Here is a 26,788-nt window from a genome sequence, read left to right as displayed (position 1 = left end):
ATCCAGTTATGTCAAGCTAGCTCTTTTTGGACTCAAAAATAGCTCTTCTAAATGGAAAGCTTCAAGCTGAAAACATTTCAATTATATTAGAAAATAACTTTTGAAGGATTTGAAATAAAGTTTTAATTGGGCAGTATCTAGAATTCTTTAAAATCATATTCTGACTTAAGCATTTACCTACTTGCATATTTATTATATCAGTGCAAAGATATAATTGCAATTAAGATAGATACAAAAGATACCAAATATTTATCCTTGTGATCTAAAAAAAACGCTCCTCAGATTAAATAGGCCAGCTAATAATTACTTTACTAAGACTATCTGAAAAAATACTAGAAACTCAAGAGAATTTTCTATCGTATTTAGTGTGCACATGTGGCAGTAACTGAATTCTGGACATAGCCAAGCTTATTTTGTGGGATGTCAATGTCATTTATTCAGTGAAACTGAGGATATATTCTAAATTATAAGATCCAAAGAAAGAAAAAGGGAATTTAGAAAAAAAACACACTACCTCTAAAGAATAGGCAATCTGATATGGAAGTAGATTGCGGAGAATAACAGAAGACCACAAATGAACAACATATGGTAAATCCCACTGATCATCTGTACATGCTGAAGTTATCAAAGTATCTTGCATTGGAACAATGTTGATAATAAGTGGGTGATTAGGTGATTTTAAAGACGGGCATTTCTTCTGTAACAATTTGTCAAAATTCTTCACCATTTCATCAAAGCTAACACCTTCACTGGATTCATATTCTCCAGAAGTTTCACTTTCATCAATTACTGGTCGAAAAAACAGTAACGACCTGTGAATAAGGACAATAATTATTCTTATTTTCCTTTTCTATTAAGAATAGTCAAGATTTCTATCCAGATTCAGACAAATGAAACTAGAACAAAATATAATTAGAGGCATGTTGTGATTGTATATCATTAATTTATAATCTAAGAGAGAGCTTCCAACCAGCAGGAAAAAATAAGAATACTCAGTGAGTAGCTTTTTTTGGAAATTAAGATTAAAAAAAAGAAAAACCATCTTAAATAATTTTGACTTACAAGCAAATACTGTGATTAAGAAAGTTTTAAACAGATGAAGGGGACAATAATTTTAGAAAGAGAGATTTTTTTTTATTCTTTGACAAAACTGCCTTTGAAAATAGTCCGATCAACTAGACAAAGGACTGAAGCTTCATAAGAATATTGTTTATTGTTAAGTAAGAAAATAATTGGTGGATTTTACAAAATTAAGAAGGTATAAGCCAACACCCCCCACCCCTTGTTCCCTGCTCTCCACCAATCCATCATATTGATGTATTTCTTCTAGTTGTGTTCTTTTGACATTGTTTATTTTATTGTTCTATTATTTTGCTTCTGTTCTGTTTACATGTTTTATTTTTCATCCTTTTTATTACCTATCTCATGGGTTTGTCAATAAATTTGACAAACCCTATGACTGTATCTATGTTTTGGTGGACATACAAAAAGTTTAAAAAATGGACTCAAATATACACATTGTTACAGAAGATTTAAAATATTAATATTCAATAAAAGCCAGAACCTTTCCTTTTAGGACAGATGGACTTAATTAGAAAAGAGCGACAGAAGATTATGTCAAAATAACGGATTATAATGCACAAACGATGGAAAGATTTAGCACTACACTCCATGGAGGAATAGTTAGTAAAACTGACAGAACTTGCTGAGATAGCCAAATTGATTTCTTTAGAGAAAGGTCAATATAGTATTGACATTCATCAATGACTGAAAACCCCTAATGGACTTTTTGTGTAAAAAAAATGATTTTGTGACTTATGATTTTAATGATTAGAAAGAATAGATTAAAGAAGGGAATTATGATGTAATCCTAGAGAAAAAGAGAGAGGTTTGATTAGAATTGTACGTATTACTGTCGAGAGGAAGATTAGAAGCCATTTCTTTATATTACTTTTCATGTTTTCTGGTTCTGTTTTTTCTCTTTCCTTTTTTGTCTTTTTTCCTGTCTTTTCCTTCCTTTCACATTTGCTACAGGTTAACTCTCAATTTACCATTCATTTGGCAACCATTCGAAATTACAACAGCACTGAGAAAAGTAACTTAGGACCTGGTTTTTGAGAAGCAAAGTCAATGGAGGAAGCTAGAATTGCTTAATGACTACATGATTCACTTAAATTTTGAAGTGATTCATTTAACAACCATGGCAATAAAGGCTGTAAAATTGGGTGCAACTCAATACACACACACACACACACACACACACACACACACACAGAGCTTACCAATATATATTCTGATCCCAATTGTGATTGTGAGTATACCTTTTTCTTTGAATATACTTTTTGTATGTGTCTTTAAATGAAAATTATTCTAATGTTTTTTGTCTTCATCAATTAGTATTAGATTTTTGATGGACTGATCATTTCCAAGGATTAATAAATAACTGGGAAATATTAAACAGCAATATTAAAAAGGAAATAGTCCTGAGAGTATAAGGCCATTAAAAATGATGGAAACAAAACATAGAGTACAAGCTCAACATTTAATGCAACTATATTACTTTACTAAAGAAAAAAATACCTAATACTAATTTCTTGATTAATCACATTTAGAAACTAATTTACCAATGGATATTTACAAAATAAATATATTGACAAAATATGTACAAAACAAATAATAAAGTACGAAAAAGAAAATAATTACCTATAGGAAGTTAATGGTATGTTAAATTCATTATCTGGTAGTGCTACTCCTAAGCATTTTCCATCTTCAAATATACTCAAAGGAATTGAAAAATGATTCTTTATCTATATAGAAAAATAAAAAGTTTGTGTCAATCAACCAAAAATAATTATGTCACAATTTCATTTCATCTGCTAATTAAATCTCTACTCCTCTGAAAAATACAATAAAATTTAACATTTAGGAATTTAGGAAGATGTGATATCCATTTTATAAATACCTTTATAAAATGTTTTATACTTGCTCTGATATGCATAGGAAATAAAACAATTTTGTCCCCAAACCTAAGATTGTTTAGATCTATAAATAAAACAATCCCCAAATAATTAAAATACTCACTGATCAATAAACTTTAAAAGAAAATATCTCACCTGAATTGGAGAATGTACAGTTACTATCTTGCTCCCATCAACAGTGTCAATTTGACAAACAATAGATCTTACAACACCTGAATCATTATGTCTAACTCTGTACAAGCTCCGACCCACTTTTGTTAATGGGATCTTGTCAGTAGTAGAATGATTCTGAGGAGCTAAAAAAATGAAGACAAAAACATTATCAAAAATGAAGCCGACAGATCTCTGTGTGGCTGTGAGACAGAGGGAGGGAGATATAAAAGTACCTAAGTTAATTGCAAATACATAAATATCATTAAAAAAATTTAATGTCTCAACAAAATATTCTTTTGTTTGCATTCACTAATTTGAACAAGGAGCTTTAGTTTAACTGGTATCCTTCCTTTCCTAATTCATTCATGCAATTGTTTTCCCCTGCCAAATCAATGTTATTTTTCTTTCCTATAATCCAAATTGAGTTTGGAAGCTAATTTTAGAAAAATATTAGTTACAAGATTCAGTCACAGATATGTGTAATATACAGTTTGATTCTGTTGTATAAATGAATGCTCATTTGTTCATTTTCCTCTGAAAAATTAATTACATCTTGGAAAAACAGCTGTTAATGTAATATATTCACAATATTATTGAATATAAGCCATGAAGCAATAGCAATAGCACTTAGACTTATAAACCATTTCACAGTGCTTTACAGCCCTCACTATACTGTTTACTTAGATTGCCCCCAACAATTTGGGTTCTCATTTTACCGTCCTCGGAAGGATGAGAATTAGCCTGCAATACTGCATTCTAACCGCTGTTGATGAAGCAATATTATTTACATTCAAAGCAAGTTTTTACATAAATAACTAGCAATAGCAACAACACTTAGACCAGCATCTCCCAACCTTTTCTATACCCCGCACCCCTAATATATTCTTACAAACGTTTGAAATAACAGCAACAAATTATGCATATATACTATAATTTTGAAAACCCAAGTTCTCTCCCCCACCCCCTGGGAATATTGTCTCATGCTCCCAGTTGGGAACCCCTGACATATACTGCTTCATAGTGCTTTACAGCACTCTCTAAACGGTTTACAACATCAGCATATTGTCCCAAACAGTCTGGGTTCTCATTTTAGTGACCTCGGAAGGATGTCAGGCTGAATCAACCTTGAGTCAGTCAGGATCCAACTCCTGCCTGCCATGCATACTGCAAAGTTAGCCTGCCATACTGCATGCTAATCACTGTGCCACTAGTTAGAACTACATACTGTAGATAGTTACGAGGGCAATTTGGAAATAAAACCTCCATTTGGTTATCAATGACACACACTCGCAGTTACAGAACTCTTATTATACACATTAGAAAACTGTAACATTACTTTTCGATATAATCGCCATTCAAATTGAGGCACTTGTCATATTGTCTTACAAGGTTTGAAATTCCTTGGTAGCAGTCACTCGGCACCAAATCTGGGCTATAAGGGGATTATCAAAAACATCCCAAGGGAACTGCTTCAAAAGTTCTTTGGGTGCGTCTAGTGATGTGTGGGCGAGCATTATCATGAACTAACACCACAGCGGAAGTCAGCATGCTCTGACACTTGTTATAGATGGCTTGTCTGAATTTTTGTAATGTTTCACAGTGGACATCTGAATTGATGGCCGAACCATGCTCCATGAATTTCACTAGCAGTACTCCTTTGGCATCTTCACATTTGGTGGTATTTTCTATAGCACCACTTTTGTTGTGTTGTTGGTTCACGATAATGCTCACCCACACACCACTAGACCCACCCAAGAACTTCTGAAGCAGTTCCATTGGCATGTTTTTCATCACACACACACACACACACAATAGCTCAGATTTGATGCCAAGCAACTACTACTAAAGAATTTCAAACCTTGTAAGATGTTATGACAAGTGCCTCAATCTGAATGGTGATTTATGTCAAAAAATAATGCAATGTTGTAGTTTTCAAATGTGTATAATAAAAGTTCTGTATCTGCGAGTATCTGTCATTGATAACCAAATGGAGGTTTATTTCCAAATTGCCCTTGTATTTAAACAGACTTGTTTTAAAACTTTTCTTAAACATCATAATTGCATCCTATACATTTAGATGTTTACTAATAGACATTTCAGGTATACTTACTAAGCCAGATGTAGAATACCTTGCTGCTTAGAGTGGTCATTGCTGTGAACTGGTCTTGCTCACTTTTAGTTCTGATATATTCCATATTTAGACTTTGCCCATCTTCAAGATGAAATGAATTTGCTTTTGGTTCAATATTAAGAACGCTGAAGGATTCACTAGGCAAAACAGTGGTGGAGACTCCTAAGGAATTTATTAATACAAAAGGGGCCCTGTCTTTTTTGAATGTTTCTGAAGTCTCAGTAGCTGCTTCTGCAAATGCCTAACAAGAATAATAAATCAACAATTTTTTGAATTAATAACTTTTTCTGTAGATGATTTTCTTCACTTAAGGCCCAAAATTAAAATTTCACTTACCGTGCCTAGATTACTCAACATTAATAACCCACATTTGGATAAAGTAATGTTTAGTTGATTTTGAGAATAAATAGTTATTACTGTTTTATACTCCGGCACTTTATAGTGTTCTTCTTCTGCCACTGATTCAACGAAGGCTTTTTTGTTTTTCTTTTTCATCTTAAAGAAAAAATATTTTGAACATGTAAAATTAGAAACAAGAACTAGAAAGTTATCTAAAGTTTAGAATGCTTTGTAAAGTTAGCCTAATTTAGTAAAAGTATTGTTAAATAATACAAAATAGTGGGAAGAAATATATCTTTTTAAAAATAATCTTTATTACAAGTTTTTTTTAAAAAATAGAAGACAATACAAACTAAACTAAGAAAAGAAAAATAGAGTTGATGTACTAAATAAAAAGAAAAAAAAGAAAAAAGAAATATTTAAAGCACTGACTTTTGATTTTCATCACAAATACAAATTTAGCAATTGTTCATCCCCTATAAGGTTACATATTGTTTCTTCCCGTAACCCATTCCTTATTCATATACAAATCCATAAAGTATTAACATTTCAGTTCTAGTGCCAGCAAAAAGGGTACCTAGAATTTTATAGAAGCATGTTTTATTTTTTAACCTTGGTCAAGCAAACCAATGTTGTACTCCTTCCTTTTGCTTCCAATAATTAATTTATTGATGTTGCACAATTTGATCTCTCTTCAGTTTTTCTTTTCTTTTTCCCATCTTAAAGGCTTCTTTGAGGCTTTAGAAAAGTTCTTTGGTAAACACAGTAAAGAATCATTATCCAGATCATTCTCTTTTGCATTTTCACTTTAAATGTCATATCTATCTTATAATGCCCAATTTTTTAATTTTTTCCTGCATATAAACAATTTATTTTCTAATTTTTCTGTATCTGATGAGGTTCAGTTCAACTGTTTATCTTGTAAATCCTTGGTATTCTTTTTCACATCTGTAATTTCTGCTTTAACATCTTTTGGATATATTAGACCCATAGAAACAGACATCATTGCTGACAAGGCCAGTTTCTATCCCCATTCTTCAAATATCTCTTGCAGTATTTCAAATATAGTAACATTTTCTGTCATTTTATCCCAATGCTGACTAAAGGCAAACCTTTCTTTTTTATTTTACCTTTTGTGTCTGGAATAAATAGTCCCTTCTAATGTCCAATTAGTCTCAAATTTCTGTTATGAAAAATAAGAGTTAACACTTTGGTTCTCATGAAATCATTATTTGTTTATATAATTATTTCTAAAATTTTTAGCAAAAGTCCTAATATTCCAAACTTGTCTGGTCTCTTAATCTGTGTATAACTTTCTTGAATTAAAGTCTTACTTTGTTTTATACTGTTTATTTCAAATTCTTTAAATTCTTATAGTAAATTTTTCTTTTCTTCTAGAATGAAGGGAAATTCACAGGTGGTTTTTACAAACTTGGTTTGAAGATTTTAATAGCCTGAAGATAGTTAAATAGGTACTTTCCAAAACTGATTAGAAAATGAGGTTACCAAGCTCAGAAATCTTAAAAAGACTGCCGTATTTGAGAGAATGTTTTCCCTTTTTACCGAGAACTCTCCTTAACTGCAGGGGACCAGTCTACTTGCTGGTCCTTTGATCATGGCCATGACATTGTCTCCGCTTGTTTGGAGATGTGCTAGCTCATCATTTCTCACAAGAAAGTATCAGGAGGAAGCATTATAAATATTTCAGGAACATATAACCTGTTTGGGAATTTTGGCTTCAACTCACATATTGATTACAAAAATGTCAACATAGGTGTCTTTGGAACAGAGAGCTGAAATATAGTGAAGCATTTTAATAGATGCAGTGCTTTCAAATGCACTCAACACAATTAAACACAATCTTTGTAAGCCATCAAAGATTAGAACAAAAGGAAGATTTTGGATAGCCATTTACTATGTAACACAATATATTAGGTTACTAGAGGGAGATAAATCTGTGTGCAACAAAAATATATTAATATTTCACAGCCATATTCTTCCAAAATAGAGTATATAAGAATAGAGAGTTTCAAACTGTACTCTTTTCAGTCCAGAACACAAATTACTATGGAGAGTTTAAAAGTCAGTGGACTTTAATACACCTTTACATCTGCTTTGAAATTAGGAATACACTGTATTATGTTTTAAAACAAGGAAACATTTCTATTCAAAAGTAACTAGGAAAATATAATTCTTCTCAAATAAGTTTAACAAGTTCATATATTTAACATTTCTATTACAATGATATATCATGATGAACTTTTACTATATTTGTTAACATATCTATCCCTATACACAAGTGAAATTATAATTCTAAACCATACCTTTAATTCTAGAACCCATGGTCTGAATTCATCACTGTTTTCTATTTCTAGAGGCTCAAGTAATGGTTCCCAAACACCAAACATTTCATTGAAATAGTGTACCTAAAAATACAAATTAAATGAAGTGTGAAAATTAGTTTATATCAGTTTGGAAGTAATGAAAATGAAGAGCAATAAAAAAGAGATAAATAAATTTCAATATAAGGAGAGGAGGAAAGTGGAGGAAGAATTTGAAAATGACACAACTCTTCAAAAAGGCCACTACATTTTTACTAATCTACTGAAGCTTTCCAATGAGAACCTATGCATAAGATGGTTTGCATATTTAAATGCTATTTATATTTCAAATTTTACAACAATAAGATCTACATGCCTTCTGAAGCGAAAAAACAACTGTTATAAAATAGCAGTATTTTAATGTTTAAGACTTCACTCATATACCCATACACAGTCATTAAGCATTTTTCCATAACCTGCTTTTTGCCTATTCTTGTATTAGTAAAAGACTAAACTAGCATAATATTTGCTATCTGAATTAGTGATGTCTGTCTTGCCTCTATACTCTCTTTCCTGGCTTGTCCTCACAGTAAAGCCTTGATTTTGGATGTTTGTACAGGTAGTTCTCGACAAAGTTGTAAAACTTTAAAAAAGGTCATCATGTTACTGACCCAATTTTGAAACCGTTTGTGTGGTTGTTAAGCAAGCCCATTGTTCACTATGGAGTGTTTTTGCCAAAAACTGGAAGAAAATGCTGGGTTTTGGCAAAAATGTTGCAAATTAGTCACATGACCGCAGGATGCTGCAAACAGCCATAAAGGCGGGTCTGTTGCCAAGGGCCCTAAAAATAGTTATATGATCATTGGGGTGGGGAGGGTGTTGGAACTTTGTAACCAAGTTGTAAGTACCTTTTGAGTTTGGTGGAACTTTGAACAGTCATTAAATAACCGGTCCTAAGCTGAGGACTATCTGTATTGTGGTAAGATGGAAGTTGAAAAAGGCACTAAAGATATGCATCATGTAAAGATAGTTTAACAAGTACTATTCTTAGTTTAATGTAGATTATTCAACAGCTATCTGGTGGTAACAACTTTTTGCTGAATTTAAAATAGTAGGGAAAAATGTCAAGTAACATATCCTACTGCATAATTATTTTTAAACAGACTACAAGGTGAAGCCTATTTTGAACATTTACACTGTTTATTCAAATAACAGAAGCATACTGACCTCTAGTTCAAGACGTGATGAGAGATTGATTAGACTACTCCAATTTTTGACTTCTCCAGAAAATGAGGATTTTGCTGAAAGCATTGGAACTGTTTTGTGACCAACTCCAGCTTCAAGAGTTATAACAACAGTTTCAATTTTCATTGTTAATGACTCTCCTGTTGGAATTAACTCAACTATGGAAGCAGGATCTTTGTTTTCAATGGACTCTTCAAGAAACCACATATTTAGATTTTTAATATTCTTCTTATCCCAAAGGTCTGGCGGTACTGGGCTAAGATCTTTCTCTGCAGCCTCTTTAGTTGGGAAAAGTGCTGATGTGATAGTTAGAACTGTATTTATGATAATAGGTGACACCTGATTTTTTTAAAAAAGAAAATTATGGAGTTCACAAAATTAGAGAATCAAGAAATTACTAAAATGTTACACGTAACAATATAAGGAGAAATATTTATGTTTGAAATAGACAGGACCCCACTTTAAATTATTATATAACATTATTTAATACCAGTTAGTGTATACAAAAAATCTATTTCAGTTTTCCCATAGCTCATAAGACTAAAAATATCACCATATTTAGTCTCAAGATTAATGCTGTTAGTTGCGAAGTTGTGTTCGACCCATCGCGACCCCATGGACAACGTTCCTCCAGGCCTTCCTGTCCTCTACCATCTTCTGGAGTCCATTTAGGCTCACGCCTACTGCTCCAGTGATTCCATCCAGCCACCACATTCTCTGTCATCCCCTTCTTCTATTGCCCTCAAACCTTCCCAGCATTAGGCTCTTCTCCAGTGAGACCTTCCTTCTCATTAGGTGGCCAAAGTATTTGAGTTTCAACTTCAGGATCTGAGCTTCTAAAGAGCAGTCAGGGTTGATCTCCTGGTTTGATTGCCTTGCAGTCCAAGGGACTTGCAGGAGTCTTCTCTAGCACCAGAGTTCAAAGGCTTCAATTCTTTGGCGCTCAGCTTTTCTTATGGTCCAACTTTCACAGCCATACATTGAAACTGGGAAGACCATAGCCTTGACTATACGCACTTTTGTTGGTAGGGTGATGTCTATGCTTTTTAGTGTGCTGTCTAGATTTGCCATGGCTTTCCTCCCCAGGAGCAAGCATATTTTAATTTCTTGGTTGCAGTCCCTATCTGTGGTGATCTTGGAGCCCAGGAAAATAAAATCTGTCACTACCTCCATTTCTTCACCATCTATTTGCCAGGAATTGAAAGGGCTGGATGCCATGATCTTGGTTTTCTTAATGTTTAGCTTCAACCCAACTTTTGCACTCTCCTTTTTTACTTGCAACAAGAGGCTCTTTAGTTCCTCTCCACTTTCTGCCATTAGAGTGGTATCATCTACATATCTTAGGTTGTTGGTATTTCTCCTGGCAATCTTAATTCCAACTTTTGATTCATCTAGCCTTGCCTTTCTCAAGATTAATATAAATGTATAAATATTTAATATACCTTAATAGTTAGGCATTTTATTGACAGCTCAGCTTTCTGTGGTTCTTCACCTGACTGCATCATATTAAAGAAAAGATCACATGGTTGTAATACCTGGAATCAAATAATAAATAATTTAATATAAATAGTTGCATGTTAAGAATGTAAATTTCTTCAGCAAAATGGTAATATGTGTGGCAAATAAATGAAACAATGTATTTAGAAACTGATTTCTCTGTGATCATTTGATAGGAAGCAAGTAAGCTTTCATGAAGTCAATCTGCTGCTTTATACATAAATTTTCATTTATATAGCTGCCAACAGTAATAACAAAAATTATACACATAATTCCTAATGTCAGAGTATAAATTGTACATGCAGTACCAAGTCATGGTTAGTGATATAGCTATAGATCAAGACTGGATAAAGTCTATTTCCAACAACACTCCAAAATCAAAACAGCAACTTATTATTATTGATGGTTCTTCCATCAAGCCAGGATAATTTCCTCTGTCATGATATTGTGGTTTTAATTATTGTTAATGTTTCATATACAACCCTGCTTCCATAGAAATGTTATTTTTTACTGACTGTATGACTTTAAACTGAATTACTGATTGCAAAGTGTAATTGGCAGAATAAAACAATCTTTAAGCCAAGCAAGCAAGCAAAGAATCAATCTATTTATCTATCCATCTTACCGTGGTAATATTTCCTTTCCTCAGAGCTGGAAAAAATGGACAAGCTTTCACATTTATATCTTCAACAACAGCTGTCATTTTATACATTCCAGGTGCACTTTTTATGGAGATTTCGCACTGTGCGGTAGCTACCAATGCAGAAGCATCTTTTCGAGTTAAATCAGCCACAAACACTATATCAGGATTTTTAACAGTAAGATTTATTTCCATTATTGATGTTGACTGTACAGGAGCTAAAATACAATGCATAGAAGATTGTAACTATATCTTTTTACTGTCTAATGTATCTATCTCACTAATTATTGCTTTTACTTAAAAAGGTTGAAAATATTCACAGTAAACAATAACAGTATTCCCTATATTCACAGTAAAATATAGGGAAAACAAACCAAGTTCTGGCAAAACTTAAAACTGAAACCAGAATTTAAATTAACATTGGTAATTAAAATAAATCAATTGGTCTAAGATTATGTCAAGTAGTATCTTGCCTCCTATATCACATGGTTCTACTTTAACATTATTTGATAGAATTGTCAAATCTGTTTTTCACAGAAAGCATAAGCTTTAGCCATGATAACCTCCTGTAAAATTATTGACTTAAGAATGCATTAGCCATTTTTACGAAATTTAATTTCATTTTTCATGTATCCTTAAGATTGCAAGTACTTTTACCTACTTTTATTCAAAATTTAATTGTTTATATGATATTATGGAGCTGACTTAAGAGTTTCTAGGTATTAAAATATAATTAAGCAAAGTAGTTATTAACAGAATGTAAAATGTCTTTCATCGCCCCCCAAAAATCCCTTCTTATGAATAATTATTAAAATATTCTTTTTATCTGTAGATCTGTTTACGTGTTTGTGTACTCTTTAGATCTGTTTGTTATGTGTCTGTGTACATCTGTGTGACTCTTTAAAGAGTCTAATGTTGTACTATCAAAACAATTCCATAAAAAAATGTAGTGATTGGAAAACCTGCTGCCTAATAAAGGACAGCTTTATAGTCTGTAGTATGTTTTTTTCATTTATTTTGATGACTGTTAAAAAGATTTCAGCTTTCAGCTTTAGCAAAGGTTAATGTTTATGAACTTGGAACGAAAATGTTTATTGTAGATTTCTTGCTTCTATCTTCATTTTACTGTACTGGATTTAGAATATTTCTACTTCTATACAGCAGCTATAAATAGCAGCACATTTTCTCTTTTTTCACTTGCAGTTTAATAAATAATGAATTTCAAAACGATAACTTACTGACATTTATTTCACAGGCTTTAGAACAGCGGTGTCAAACTCCTGGCCCGCGGGCAGGACGTGTCATCCGAAAGCCACACCCACCCCATTGCCAGCAATGCCAAAACTGTCCCAATACATTGCGCGATGTAATATGACGTCATGAGTTTGACATGTCTGCTTTAGAACATTCTCTTAAATTATCTAATAGGAATTTCAGACAGCCTTCTTAGAAACAAGGATGATTGCACAGCAAGTAATCATATAACCCCTTACAATTATATTCAATTCAGCAAAATTTGAATTTAGGAATATAACATAAATTGAAATATAGCATAAATCTAAATTGTGACATAAATTTACTAAGTAAGATGCTTATCACAACATCATGCAGACAAAGTTACAGCCTCATAATGAAGCCAAAAGTATTAATCAGTATCTAAAATATATTGGTACCAATTACTGACCTTGTTCCTTTGTAGACAAAGTTTGCCTGAAATTTTTATTTGCAGCAGCGCTTTCAGCATTAGCATTTAGAAATATTTCTGCAACAGCAAGCAGAAACTCTACACTAGCACAGAGATAGGTTTCTTCAACAATTGTATCCACAACAGTCGTGCCATCTCTCCCCTGTTTATAGCTTATATTCACCATGACTTTCTTTTCAGATCCATGTTTCATTTCTACCATTCTGAAAGACAAGTTGACAAAATAAGAACTTATAAAGCATAATATCAATAATAAAAGATAATCTTCCTTTCATAGTCTAATCTTTTCACATTTCAAATTGTTATTAAAGAAAATTTAAAAAAATATTCTGGCCAAACCTAAAGAAAGCACAAATCAATGTGCTTAGCAATAGCCTTCATTCTATGTATATGCCTGCTTATTAGGGCTTTCGCTCCCCCCCAAGCGGCATTATTACAAAGTCAGCTTATTGCCCCCAACAATCTGGGTCCTCATTTTATCTACCTTGGAAGGATGGAAGGCTGAGTCAACCTTGAGCCTGGTGGGACTCAAACCTGCACTAATTGCAGGCAGCTGGTGTTACTTAAGGAGGCATTAGCCCACTGCTCCACCATGGCTCTATTGAGTATATCAAGGGAATTTGCTATCACTTTTATGAACCTTTTAAAAACTTTTAACATGTCCACCATGCTTCATCTTTCAGGTAGAGTTGCTTATTAAACCAATTTTTAAAAATTCTTTTGGATTATATTATTTGGTTATTTTTGTCTGCTAATTGCTTTGAATTTCACAGGTATGGAAATGCAGAGTACAACTTGAAATAATTATATATGCACACATATTCATTCAACATTTTTTAAACAGACCACATTAAGGCATAGTCCAGAAGGAAGTGAGAAATAGGGAAAAAAACAAAGATGGCAGATAAGGAAAAAAAACAAAGCTAAATCTACTTTGTATTAATACTATACACTATACTTCTCCATATTCTTCTATCCTTGCAAAACTTTGTCATTTATAGAACATTCATATATCAATTCAAATATTATCTAAATCTTCTGCTGAACACAACCGAGTATGTACAGTAGTCACTCTATCTGTGATGGGTGACATAATAAGGCCACAAATGTGATTTCTAAATTTTGAAACTAAAAATATGGTTGACTCACTACTTTTTGTATCTAATAAAGCAACATGCATATACAAATTGTTCTAAACTCTACATATTTAATGGTATTAATTCCCATTATTCCAGCTAAAGTTCCACTGAGCAGAAGAAATAACTTCTGCCAGTTCATCTATCCTAATAGATCCATAAAATACTGCTGTAATTGGGAGATCTTTTTGAACAATAAAGTAACGTAGTAAATTTAGATGGAATGAAATATCAGCAAGTATCTGGCCCCCTTCCTTCATCAGGAAACTCCATTGGATTTCCTCTTTTTCCATGAATGCATGTACCTATATTCCAAGAATCAACATCCAGTATCATTAAACCAGCTAGAAGTTCTAAACTTCAGATGCAACTATATAAAATGTGTAATTTTATACTGTTTGACATTAACTATGAATTTGTCTTTACTAATTAAATTCAAATGTTCAGTCTTTTGGAGGGTGAGCAAGAAAGGGTGCCAAAAAAGGCCTCAAAATTACACATCTCTTTTATATACAGTAAAAATAATTTGCATGCCTTTAAAGTATCAATTTTTTAAAACTCACTTAACATTTAAAGCACATCATTTCTGTTACTCTCAGCACAAATATTCAACATAAGTTAACAATTTTAAGTTTTATTCTTTTGGAAAAAAATGAGCACCTTGGTGAAGCCTTCTGTACAGTTTCTCGTTTATCATCTAAGGTGCAATCTGTTAACTTAACTGAGGCATTCAGTGACCCATCTGATAACATCTTGACAGCAGCGGCTATTAACAGTAATTTAAATTCTGCAAGTTTCAGACTATTATCTCGTTCATCCTTAACTTGAGGCTGTTTTGAAAAGAAAACAAATAATTTAATACAGTACATTGCTTAATACAGCAAAGAAACAATTCACACAAGAAATATACAAATTTCCTTCCTTCCTTCCTTCCTTCCTTCCTTCCTTCCTTCCTTCCTTCCTTCCTTCCTTCCTTCCTACCTACCTACCTACCTACCTTCAAGTCAGTCTTGACTTTGGCAATTGTTCTGGACAAGTCATTACAATTTCTTAGAAACATTTTCAAAATTTGCGTTAATTCCTAGCAAGTGCCTGGATTGGTCACTTTTCTTGGAAGGTTTTCTGGCAGTGGTTTGCCATCGTCTCCTTCCTAGGACTGAGAAAGGGCTGACCCAAATTCACCCAGCTGGTTTTGTTCCTAAGACAAGAGTACCACTCAGTCTCCAAATATCCAACTGGGTGCCTCAACCACTGCACCAAACTGGTTCTTCAATTTCTCTTACTAGAGGTGGGCACAGGTCGTGAAGGATGTGTGGGGTTGTCCAAGAGGTGCCATGCAGAACACAGAAGGTGCACAGGGAAGTGGCACAGGTCACAAAGGGCACATGGTAATGTACAAGAAATAGCAGGTGGGTCAGGGAAAAAAGGAGGAAAGGTGGCATGGGTCAGGGAAAGTGCCCTAGAGGACAACACAGGTCAGGGAGCACAAGGGGGAGTGATATAGGCTACGAAAGATGCACAGGAGTTCCTTCGTTTTTTCCTCCTTCCCTTTCCAGCAGGCAGGCAAGTGGCTGCTGCTAGGTGGAGAAGGGCACGAGGACTGGTAACCTGTGATGGACTGTTGAAAATGAAGATCAAATGACCACAGCAGCAGCACAGCAGCAGCTAATAGCACTACAAGAACCACAATTCCCTAATTTCATTCCCAGATTTGGGCTGCATTTTGTAAGTTAGTCCATTTGAGATACATTGATTCAAAATTTATTGCTTTTATGATGCAATAAGGGTCATAAGGAGAATTTTAATAGAATACCGATGGCATCTTAAGGTTAACAGAAAGTCAGGAGTCTTCAAACTTGGCCCTTTTATGACTTGTGGACTTCCAGAATTCCTCAGCCAGGCATACTGGCTGAGGAATTCTGGGAGTTGAAGGCCACAAGTCATAAAAGGGCCAAGTTTGAAGACCCCTGCTGTAAGTTATACAAGATTTCAGTGTGTGCTTATATATTTCTGTATACTGTTATTTCCATCTATTCTTCTTTTGTAATGGATTGTTGTCTTAAATTCTTTCTTTCAACTAAATAAGAGGCTGCCTAAAATAGATCTGAACAAACATACACAGTCTATTGTGCTGCAGAGGTGGAATTGATGTGAATTAAATAACAAGCACATCAAAAATATGGATTATCTCCAAATAATTTAGTTCTTTTAATGAAACAGAAGTTTTTCTTTGATAAGTACACACATTCATCTTTTTACTGTTAAAAAGGTATTCATACGGAAGAACAACAAAAGAATAAAATCTAATTCTTCATTGTCCAGCAATTATTACTATAGGTTTTTTTTATTTCCTTATTAGATTTGAATGGATAAATGCTTGCTCCACTGCCTAGCTATCCACAAAGTAAGATTACGCAATTGTAGTAAGCCAGTTGAAAATTACAATGATTTAATTTCAAAGAATGTATTTTCCTTACTTGCTTGGACTGTGGGCTGTACAAAACTAGAGTCAGGGAATCAAACTGGAAATCTAGTTTTAATGTTGTTTTTACTTTAACAGAGGAATGCATTTCCACCACAGCTGATGTCACCACCGTTGTTCCAGCTTTAAACATTAGAAACATACATATTAAGCATCTATACAAAAGATATAGTATGAAGAAAGTAAAGAGTTTTTAACCCAGAAAATTTTAAAAGAGAAATACTTTTCACTGAATAAACTGTATTAAGTACTATTGCTATTAAAAACTTTCACCAGAAAAATGGTTTGCAGTATCCAGAGTTGTAAAACTGTCTTAACATTCAGATATTCAGGAATAGTCTGACTGGATGCAAGGAAAGTGGGAAGAAGTGTGGTAACCCCATTATTCTTTCACCACTCACCACATGTAAAGGATGACCATCTGTATAGCTGAACTTCTACTATCCATGCAGACTCCCCAGACGATTGAGGCTGATTGAAAAATCAAGGTCTGTAATCACCTGGAAACCCTCTACGGATAGAAAAGGATCTCTACAACAGATAGTTTCTCTTTACAGGTAGAAGGCATAACAAGTTGTTTGGTGCTAACATACTGATTTCTGCTCACAGTAAATATGAGCAGACTATTTTAAATAAACCCTGAAGAGGTTTTTAATCAGGTCTCACTAAATAAATCTACTTCTAAGCATAGATACATGCTCTCATTACATGCAACTCTCATACAATCACTTCAACTGATATGAAATATTATCTAATTAATTAAAGAGCAGAAACAATTATATTTTTACTAGCACAAAAGAAACAATTAGTTTAACTTAAAAGAAAATACCTCCAGAATATTGGGAGACATTTGCAGTTCCACTATGAATGCTTAACACATCTTTTTTTTCCTGTACAGATGGAGGTTCAGAACTATCTCCTAAATTTTCATTCAAAGTTCTCAACATTGTAGTTATATCTGCTTGACTCAGAATCAGCTTTAGGGGGGAAAAAGCAGATAATACAAAGCATTATTTTTGATTGTTTGAAATTATTACTTACTACTTTCCCACTTTCAGTTTTTAAAATATATTTACACTTTCAATGTCAATCATTAATTTACAGAAATACTTCAAATATGACTTGACAATAAAAACTGCCCTATGTATATTTCTGTTCAGTAAAACAAAATGATTTCTCCTTTCCTTTTGCCAAAATTCATCATTTATCTCACTAGCACAGTATCTTTGCTAATATAAACAACTATTTTGTTAACAATTGCCACTGTCTGTACTTTCTGCATTTCATTTTTATCTGTTCTCACTGTTTACTCCTTAATACTTAAAGTGAGTGTCTTTAGAATATACATGGAATGCACCTACAGGTGCACATATATACTATCACAGATCAGGGGAGTACTAAATCAGGCTCATGACTGGATTGGATGTTAGAATAATACCTTATGCCATGGTTTGTGTTTGTGCTTTTATTTACCACTTATTATTTATTTACCACTTTTATATGCCAATCACTCTCACATAGCTGAGAGCAGTTTACAGATACACACAATGATATAAGCATTTAAATTTATAAAAATGAATTTATTTTTGTTATTGTTTTTATTTTTTGCTTTGCTCTTTATCTTTCTTATCTTGTATGATGTTTGTTTATAAAATATGTATATTTTGTATATTATCTGGTTTTATAACCACAACCCAGGGTTTAGTTTTAAGATGGGAAGCCATACAGGTCTAATGAATACATATATACATAATACATACATACATACATACATACATACATACATACATACATACATACACACATACACACACACACACACACAGGCCTTGGCAAAAAAATAAATTTTAAGACTCAGATTAAATCCTTAAAAAAATGGGTCTGCCCAAACTCAACCTGGATACAACACAAGACCTTGTCCCAAAGGTGCTTTTTCAAAGAAGCTTCTTGGATGAGAAACGAAACGTCTTCAAGGAAAAACAAAATAAAATCCAGTTGCCTTTTGAAAAAGCATCTTTGGGACAACCATGACCTGGATGACTGAGAATCTCCATAGACAGCACAAGAACTTATTTCTTAGTTTTTTTTCTTGCCTTTACATATTATTGTTAAGTTGCAAAATGTAGCATAACATGTAGCATTTGTATTCTATTTAATCATTTGGAAAGCTACTGGTATAAAAATATACTTTAGAAATAACTGGGTTCAAATTCTGTGTGAAATCAATTTCTGAACTTCTAAAACATCTAAATAAAGAACTTACATTAATTGGCTTGAGACGCCCAAATATCTCAATGTCTGGAATTTCATGATACCAAAGAGCAGCTAAATTGCGTTCAACTTTAACTTCAAGATTTAGGGGCTGCAGTAGTTGTAATTCATTTTGTAATAATCCATCCATTATATTTGATCTGAAAATAAAAATGGAAAATATGCAATATATATTAAATATAATTAGGAACAAGAAGGCAATTAGATTCAATATGATTCCCTGTAGAATGGAATCCATTCTGAAAGATACAATCCTATTAATAAGGTATTACAAAATTTTACCAAACCATACATTCCTTCAAACTATAGAATTGGCTTTGTACATGTTAGATGTTGCAAGGATTTGATATGCCTTTTATTTGAAAAGACTTCTGATACCTTCTCTGGAGGAACAGATATATAAATTCTGGGACTTCACTTTGACATTTAGAATAACTTTGTATTTAACAAGCAAATCTGACATAGAATTTAAGCTCAATTGGAAATAATCTTTAGATTAGAATCTAATATCAGAATTGTGCCAAAATTAAATTTTGTTTTTTAAGAGTTCATATATCAACTAATGGTATAATATACAGCAATGGTGGAATGCATCGTTTACTGCTTATAATTATCTTTTAGCTTTGAACAATATTAACATTTTTTTTAAACTAAAGCTCAAGGGAGATACATTTATAAAAAACAGATGTATTTCATAATACAGTGTTTCTAGTTATGTATTGACATTTATTAGGTTTAAATTTATTTTTTCAGATATTTCCATATCTGTACCTGTTTTTAACTACTTATATTTTTTCAAATAGATACTAAAGTTATATACAGCAGTTATAAAAAAAACCCAAACTCATTTTTTGTCATTAAGTAAAACAAATAGTGGAAAATAGAAGAAGCAGTTGCAAAGAGGACCAGGCTCTCCACTTGGTTTTAAGGTTCTTTTGGTTTTGCATTCTTTTCCTGCAACTGAAGTATATTGGGTCTTTTTGCCATAAAGTTAAAAAACTACATAAAGAGAAGCTTGGACAAGAACAAGATTCTTTTTCCTCTTCCCCAAATTCTCCCAATTATTTGCCTTTCAAATCCACTGCAAATTGCTTAACATTTTTTTTTCTATGCCCCTTATACCTTGCAGCTAGGTAAGGCTTTAGCAGAAGGTAAATTTGGATGCCTTAGAAAACATTTAGCATCCAAGTTACTATTGCCTTAGAATTGTACATGCCATTAATGAATTAATTTAGTTCTTCACCATATTTTGGAAAAACTCCATTTAGATTGCAAAAATGATTTTGAATCAATTGCTGTATACTAAAGACTTATTATGTTCTTCTTGCTTCACTTCAGCATTTGGAATTCATTGAGAAGTGTGGGTTTTTCACACATAAGGGTTCCTAAAGCAAAAGTATTACTCTGTACTGATTTACAACAGTGGATTTTTGTTCTATTTGTCAACATTTGAATTGAGGAAGCAGGTTGTCAAGAAAAAGGATTTTCGAAGAAAATACTAAAGATATATTTAATTAATTTGAAATTATAAAATAATTTTGAAAAGAAGAGAAAAAGAATGACTAGGAAAATCTGAACTTGATGGAGATACAGAATTAGTTTTTTTTTCCAAAATTACTTTTTGGTGATAATACTATATATAACTGAGGTTGTTAACTGTAGCACACTGCATCATATTCTTCCAATTAAGTTGCTTAGTTTGAAATTACATTTAGAAAATTATGAAATTATTTTAACTTACCTGTACAATTTTAGTTCACTCAGCTTCACACAAATACTGTCAAGAACTGGTGGGACATTGTAACGAAGCTTTGTTTTCACAAGCATAAACTCATTTTTTATGGTAATCATACCAAAATCAGCAACTAAAACATCAGTAGATACTGCTGACTGTGGGATTATGACAACAGGTGCTTTAATGTTAATGTCCAGTGCCATTCGGGAACTCTGCTTAGCTAATTCCTTCACCCCTGTGGCTGCTTTTTCAGCAGCTTGAACAGTGGCTTCAGTAATTGCTTCCTTTGCCATCTGAAAATTGTTTACAAAAGCCTGGAATTTAAATAAAAACAGTTAAGCAATAAATAAGGATAATAGGCAAATTTAATATGCCAGTGTTAACCCACATGCATTCCAAATTATAATTACAGCCATCATCTTCATCTCACATTTAAGTACTTCAGGAACAAGCAGTTTGTTATATTAAGGAAAACATGGATTTGAAGGAAAGTAGGAATGTATACTCCAATTAGTCCAAGTACCAGTTCCTCAATGGTTTCCAAAGAAAGCATGTTAAGCAGAAGTCCAGGAGAGGCAGCAAACTGGACACCAGATTTATCTGACGCGATACTACCTAGTCAAAGGTGATACCTCACCATAACCAGAAGGACCAAAAATCCCAAGCCACTCCATCTTGTTTTGGTTGAGTCAGAACTGGTTCTGCCCCATCTAGATACTCACAAGTTCCAGACACTGGGTCAACAGTGTGCCTGGCCACAGCTGGAGATATATAGCTGAGTATCTGATATCCTGTACCCTATGCTGCCAGAGCCCTGAAACACTCCACAGTGTAGAGGACTTCTCCTTCCCACAACGATCATTTCGCCGAGACCTGAAGACCTGGCTCTTCGAGCTTTCCGGCCCAGGCTGAGTTTTAATTGGGGTTTTAACTAGGGTTTTATATGTTTTATATTTTTCAGGGATTTAGTTTAATCTTTTTAATTGTTCTTAATTTTTGTATTGACGTTTTTTATGCCCTGTAAACCGCCCTGAGTCCTATGGGAAAGGGCGGTATATAAATTTAATAAAATAAAATTAATAAATAAATAAACCCTAACTGGAACCAGTCACAGAAGGAAGAAGAGAATCACTGCAAGACAATACCACTCATTCCTAATAGCCGAAGTCAAACCTGATGAGACCATGGCCAGTTGATATCAAATACAAATGAGAGATCCATGGAAGCTTGAATAGATGCTCCATCCACATCATGAGTCCTCAGAAGTTATTCATAAGCACAAATAATATTGTCTCAATGCATAACCCAGTCTTAACCCTGACTGAAAAGGTCTAGATAAACTGCTCTACCCAGGGCTGTCTGAAGTTGAGTGCCTACCGCTCTCTGAACAACCTTCCATCAAGAGATCCAGTTTGGTCTAGTGGTTAAGGCCCTAAGCATGAAAGCTGGCTCGGTGACTTTGAGTAATCACTGTGTCTCAGCCCAACCTATCTCATAGGATTGTAATTGTGGGGGAAATAGGACAAAGGAGGAGGATTAAATATGTTCGCTGCCCAGTGTTATTTAGGTAAAAAAAATAAAGGTGGGTTAAAAAAGATCTAAAAAAAAACAAAGAGACTGGACAAAAGTTGTCCAACAAACAATGGCCTCTTGAGAAGGGGACATACTAATGCCACCTCCCAGGGGGCCTTAATATACATGATTTCTTGGGCAGTAACTTTATTTAGAGGACGATTACACTTCTTCCATAAACCAACTATTCTGCATTATTTTGAGAATTCTATTTCAAAGTTACACATATTAAATAGTTACACATCTCAAATAGGAAAATATTATCTCGTTAAACAATCCTAAGCTTTGATGTGCACCAGTGTAGAACTTAATAAGATGAATAGTATATATAATACATGTATTGTTTAAATACAATGTAACAAATATATTTTAAACTGCTCTCAGGGATAATACTTAACTGAAAAGTTGTATTAACAATACACAGTTTAAATATTCTCTTCTATCAATATATAGTTCAATTGAACAATAAATAGGGACTGATAAAACAAGTCCAGTAGCTTTTTATAGTGTAGGGCAAGCAAAACAAGTTTACTTTAAAGTCACCCAAGCTGTGTGCTAATTTGCAAATATATTCAGAAAAAACGTTTTAACTTACCAAAATTGCAGAAATAAATTTGTTGACGAAAACAATTTGAATACATCCAACAGTTAAATAAATCTTGCTGTCAACAGCATTCATATTTGTAAAGGAAACACCATCAGTGGCACATGTATATGTAATCATTTTTAAACTAAAGACTTCTTTTCCAGTTATATACAGAGCCTTGAAATAAGAACAATTTTCAGTGTAAATATTTTAGTTTTAAAGAATTATGTGTTTATCAAAAATGCCATGAGATAATTCCATTGCTCCCCTTCTATTCATATAATCCTTCCTGTTCATGAAATGGGCTTTGACCCAATGAATTCATGGGAAGTTTTAGGAGGAAAATGTGTCATCTTCAAACTATACCGCACATACTAAAAGCAGGAAAAGGAAAGATTTTTTTTTAAAATATGGGGATTGAGCTAATGCATTCTGTACAGTACAGGGGCCAATCCAGTATGTGCACTGCAGCAGTAACTAGATATAGAATGCAAACAGTAAAGTTAAACTGAGAAGAGTAAATAGTCTATTGTCTTTGTTATAAAGTATAGTCAAGGTGACTCTCTTCTCTGGAGAGGAGGGAAATTAAATAATTTTAAGCATCTATTAAACCAGGAGCAGATCAGAATTTAAAACTTCAAATGCACTGTTTTCTATAGAGAGCCTAAAACACAACTGATCTTTGAATTAGCAAATATCAACGCATTAAAAGTACATCTGTACCTTTTTATAAAGTGCTGTCACATCACAATCCACAATAATTATATTCTTTAATTTAGCAGATATTTCAGTTGTTTCTTTCTTCATTATCACTTGGCTATCAAGACCTACATATAATAAAATTAATTATAAATGGAAACAAAGTCTCATTTTCAAAGCCTTGTCTCTAGAATCTTGTTTATTTTTACCTTCTATGCTAATTTCTGAGATCCAGCGTTTCTGTTCTCTTATAAAAATACGTAAACAATTCATATCTACCAAAAGATGGAGACCACAAACATCCTCATGTTTTGATTTTTTTGAACCTATGGGAAGTTAAAAATTACAAATCAATATAACTCCAAAAGAAAGTTGAATTTCCTGAGGTGAATATATTGCATTAACACCCAGTTCAGAAGAGGAAATCAGTGAGAAAATATACCAGAGGAGGGGGGCTGTTGACTCTTCTGATCTTATTACAATAAAAAAAACACTAATACAACTAGGAACTGTATAAAAATACAACTTATATGTAGGAGGGCATTTGGTCCATCTGTTCTCATTATAAATGGAGATTTTATTTCAAATGAATACTATAATAGAGCTTTCAAGAAACAAATAAATTTACCTGTTTGAAAGGGATAACTTTTCTTAAATAACAAAATGTTTCAGCATCAGTCATGAAAAGCATCAATTTTTTAAAGGTATAATTCTCTCATCTCATTTCATCAACAAAATCCAAAACTGTTTTCAGATGGACACTATTACTCAGTATTTTTAAAATTATCTTGAGTGATTTAGAAATGGATACTATTAATCCTGAAATATTCTTTAATATTCTTTTAACGAACCCAGAATGTGAAATAAGGCTGAAATACAAGAATACAAAGTTTGATATGGAAAAGCCTTACTAAATTTCCTAAGAACTTCTTTTTTTTCTTCTTTTTCTTGGACAACTTCTACTGTATTAGCCTCTTGAGTTGGAAGGAGATTATTTAGAAAATTCATTGTACTCAGAAGTGCTTCTGTATGTAAATGAATATCTATAGAAGAAAAAGTCACCTACAGAACAAATGCATTTTATTAATATGTTTTAAAAGCACCTTCTGAAATGTCGCAATTATATAAGTAAAAACCATCATTATTACCTTTATCAGTTGTAGAACATTCTGGTAAGTACTCTTCAGTTCTGGAGCATTAATATCTGCCTATATTCAAAAACATGACATTTAAAACTTGAAATCACAGAACACAGGTGCAATAGAACTTTACAACAGATCTATAATAAATTCTCAGTATTTGCTTTGGTAATTACCACATTTTGGAATAGATCCTCCACCTATTTGGAACAGCCTCCTCCACCTATTGACATTGCTGTTTATCTATTACCCAATGATAAACCTGTCCTTCATAAATGTGTGTAATACTAATTTAAATTCCTTCTATTCTTTTTCCAACACATTTATTCCTGAACAATTAAATTAAATTAAATAATTTAAACATTTGTCCACAAAAGGTTTAAGGGGGAAAATTTGGATCCTTTCCCTTACCTTAATGTACTCAATTGATAGAAGATCCTCCACTGAATTATCCAGGGTTGAAATAATATAAACAGGCTTGTCTTTATTATCTAATTAAAGTAACATTAAAAAATAAAATAAAAACCATACTGTGAAACAAATTAATTGGGATCAAGTACAGAGTCTTTGAGTTACAATAATTCATTTAACAATGGCTCCAACTTGCTATGGCCTTGGCAAAAGTGACTTGAGAGAGATAAGAGATAACCAGGATAAGTTGTTAGTTATTTTTTTCAGTGATACCATAACTTTGAATGGTTGTTTAAAAATGGTCATTAATTCAAAGACTACCTGTATTATAGTTTCATGAAAGGAACCTAAAGAGAGCAATATCAACTGAGACTTTATTATGCAATTACTACTATTTTATTTATTAAATTTATATGCTACCCATCTCACTATCACAGTTACAGCAGCTTATAGTATAATAAAAAGTTAACACGAAACAATTAAAAATTAAAAAGATTAAATAATCTAAGGTAATAATAACATCGAACTTCTGTTTCTTTTTGTATGCTTGATTTTGCCTTTGACCATAAAATTAAATAAACTATTAAAATAACAGTGCAAAGATATTGTTTATATTGTTTGCTTGTTGTAAACAAACGTTAAGTCTAATTTAATCTTCTAGAGGCAGTCTTTGTTCAGTGATCACTCATTCAAGTGACCATTCAAAGTTACAGTGGCATTAAATGACTTGGATAAGAATAGACTCTTGCTGGAAGTCTTCCTTCTTTCACTAAACTTTTCTCTCCTTTAATTAAAATAAAAAAAGTATAGCAAATTGCTAGTTATTTAAAAAAATTAGTAGTTTAAGTTTGTTCATTTAAAATCATATGTAATACTTACCAATATATTCTGGACACATTAAGCAAATTTCTCTAAGAAAAGCAGTAGCAGTCATGTCATATGTTCTGAGCTTAAGTTCAGTGCCTAATTTTAAAATTTCCAACCGAAGAATTGGCTTTTCAATGTCTTTTGCAAGGTGACACACCTGAAGGAACACCTATTTATTTAAAAAAGAAAGGATGGTTAACCAAATTTTCAATAATGATGGAGAGATATCAAAGGGCTGGAAGTAACTTTCAAGGTGTTCTAGAAAATCACTTGCCTTTTAATAGTTAAAGTAACCATTTACTTCTTAAAGAAATGAAATGTTTAATTTATAAAGTAAGCATAAACCACCTTGATTTAGCTATAAAGTAATAAAGGCAGGATAAAAATCTAATAAATGAATAAAGTATTTTTTGAATTTGGGAAATGATACATTTTAAGTACATAACAATGGAAGGAAAAACAGAATACAGATAGTTCTCGATTTACAACATTCATTTAATGACCATTCAAAGATACAACAGCACTGGAAAAAGTGACATGACCATTTTTCACACTTACAACTATTGCATTATTCCCATAGTCATCTGATCAAAATTTGATGCTTGGCAACTGACTCATATTTATGTCCTGAGGTCATGTGATCACCTTTTGTACCCTTCCAACCAGCAGTCAATGGGAAAGCCAGATTCACTTAACAACCATGTTACTAACAACTGCAGTGATTCACTTAACAAATGTGGCTCAAAAAGTCGTAAAATGGGCCAAAATTCATTTAAGAAATGTTTCACTTAGCAATGAAAAATTTGGGCTCAATTGTGGACATAAGGCAAGGTACGTGTATAAGTAATTATTTTTCCACCAAAAGTTATGTCAATAATTCT

The 26,788-nt window shown here is 32.8% G+C and overlaps 2 protein-coding genes across 4 annotated transcripts in view; one reads left to right on the top strand and one right to left on the bottom strand.

The window, feature by feature from the left end:
- LOC310635566 (guanine nucleotide-binding protein G(q) subunit alpha) overlaps positions 1-26,788 on the top strand; it is a gene marked incomplete at its 5' end in the record, with an annotated part of 284,223 nt that overhangs the window by 187,726 nt on the left and 69,709 nt on the right. The gene's annotated exons all lie outside the window — the stretch shown is intronic.
- Positions 1-26,788, bottom strand: part of VPS13A (vacuolar protein sorting 13 homolog A) — a 113,007-nt gene that overhangs the window by 35,291 nt on the left and 50,928 nt on the right. For all 3 annotated transcript variants that reach the window (XR_014491239.1, XM_083352880.1, XM_083352881.1), the window contains exons 26-47: positions 25,920-26,076; positions 25,041-25,120; positions 24,639-24,698; positions 24,402-24,552; positions 23,700-23,816; positions 23,515-23,618; positions 22,801-22,968; positions 20,640-20,947; positions 18,891-19,038; positions 17,457-17,604; positions 16,623-16,750; positions 14,806-14,975; positions 12,989-13,212; positions 11,290-11,522; positions 10,610-10,702; positions 9,150-9,506; positions 7,926-8,027; positions 5,599-5,757; positions 5,242-5,503; positions 3,114-3,274; positions 2,704-2,807; positions 515-812 (exon numbers count right to left, since the gene is read on the bottom strand). Coding sequence is in view for 2 of the 3 variants with exons in the window: in XM_083352880.1 (XP_083209006.1) it covers positions 515-812; positions 2,704-2,807; positions 3,114-3,274; positions 5,242-5,503; positions 5,599-5,757; positions 7,926-8,027; positions 9,150-9,506; positions 10,610-10,702; positions 11,290-11,522; positions 12,989-13,212; positions 14,806-14,975; positions 16,623-16,750; positions 17,457-17,604; positions 18,891-19,038; positions 20,640-20,947; positions 22,801-22,968; positions 23,515-23,618; positions 23,700-23,816; positions 24,402-24,552; positions 24,639-24,698; positions 25,041-25,120; positions 25,920-26,076 (3,732 nt within the window). In the remaining variant the exon portion in view is untranslated. The remainder of the gene's footprint in view (positions 1-514; positions 813-2,703; positions 2,808-3,113; positions 3,275-5,241; positions 5,504-5,598; positions 5,758-7,925; positions 8,028-9,149; positions 9,507-10,609; positions 10,703-11,289; positions 11,523-12,988; positions 13,213-14,805; positions 14,976-16,622; positions 16,751-17,456; positions 17,605-18,890; positions 19,039-20,639; positions 20,948-22,800; positions 22,969-23,514; positions 23,619-23,699; positions 23,817-24,401; positions 24,553-24,638; positions 24,699-25,040; positions 25,121-25,919; positions 26,077-26,788) is intronic.

The sequence above is a fragment of the Vipera ursinii genome (genome assembly GCF_947247035.1).
Source record: "Vipera ursinii genome assembly, chromosome: 2".
Classification (NCBI taxonomy): Eukaryota; Metazoa; Chordata; class Lepidosauria; order Squamata; family Viperidae; genus Vipera; species Vipera ursinii.
The sequence above is the reverse complement of the archived record's forward strand: the minus strand, read 5'-3'. Positions and strand labels throughout refer to the sequence as shown.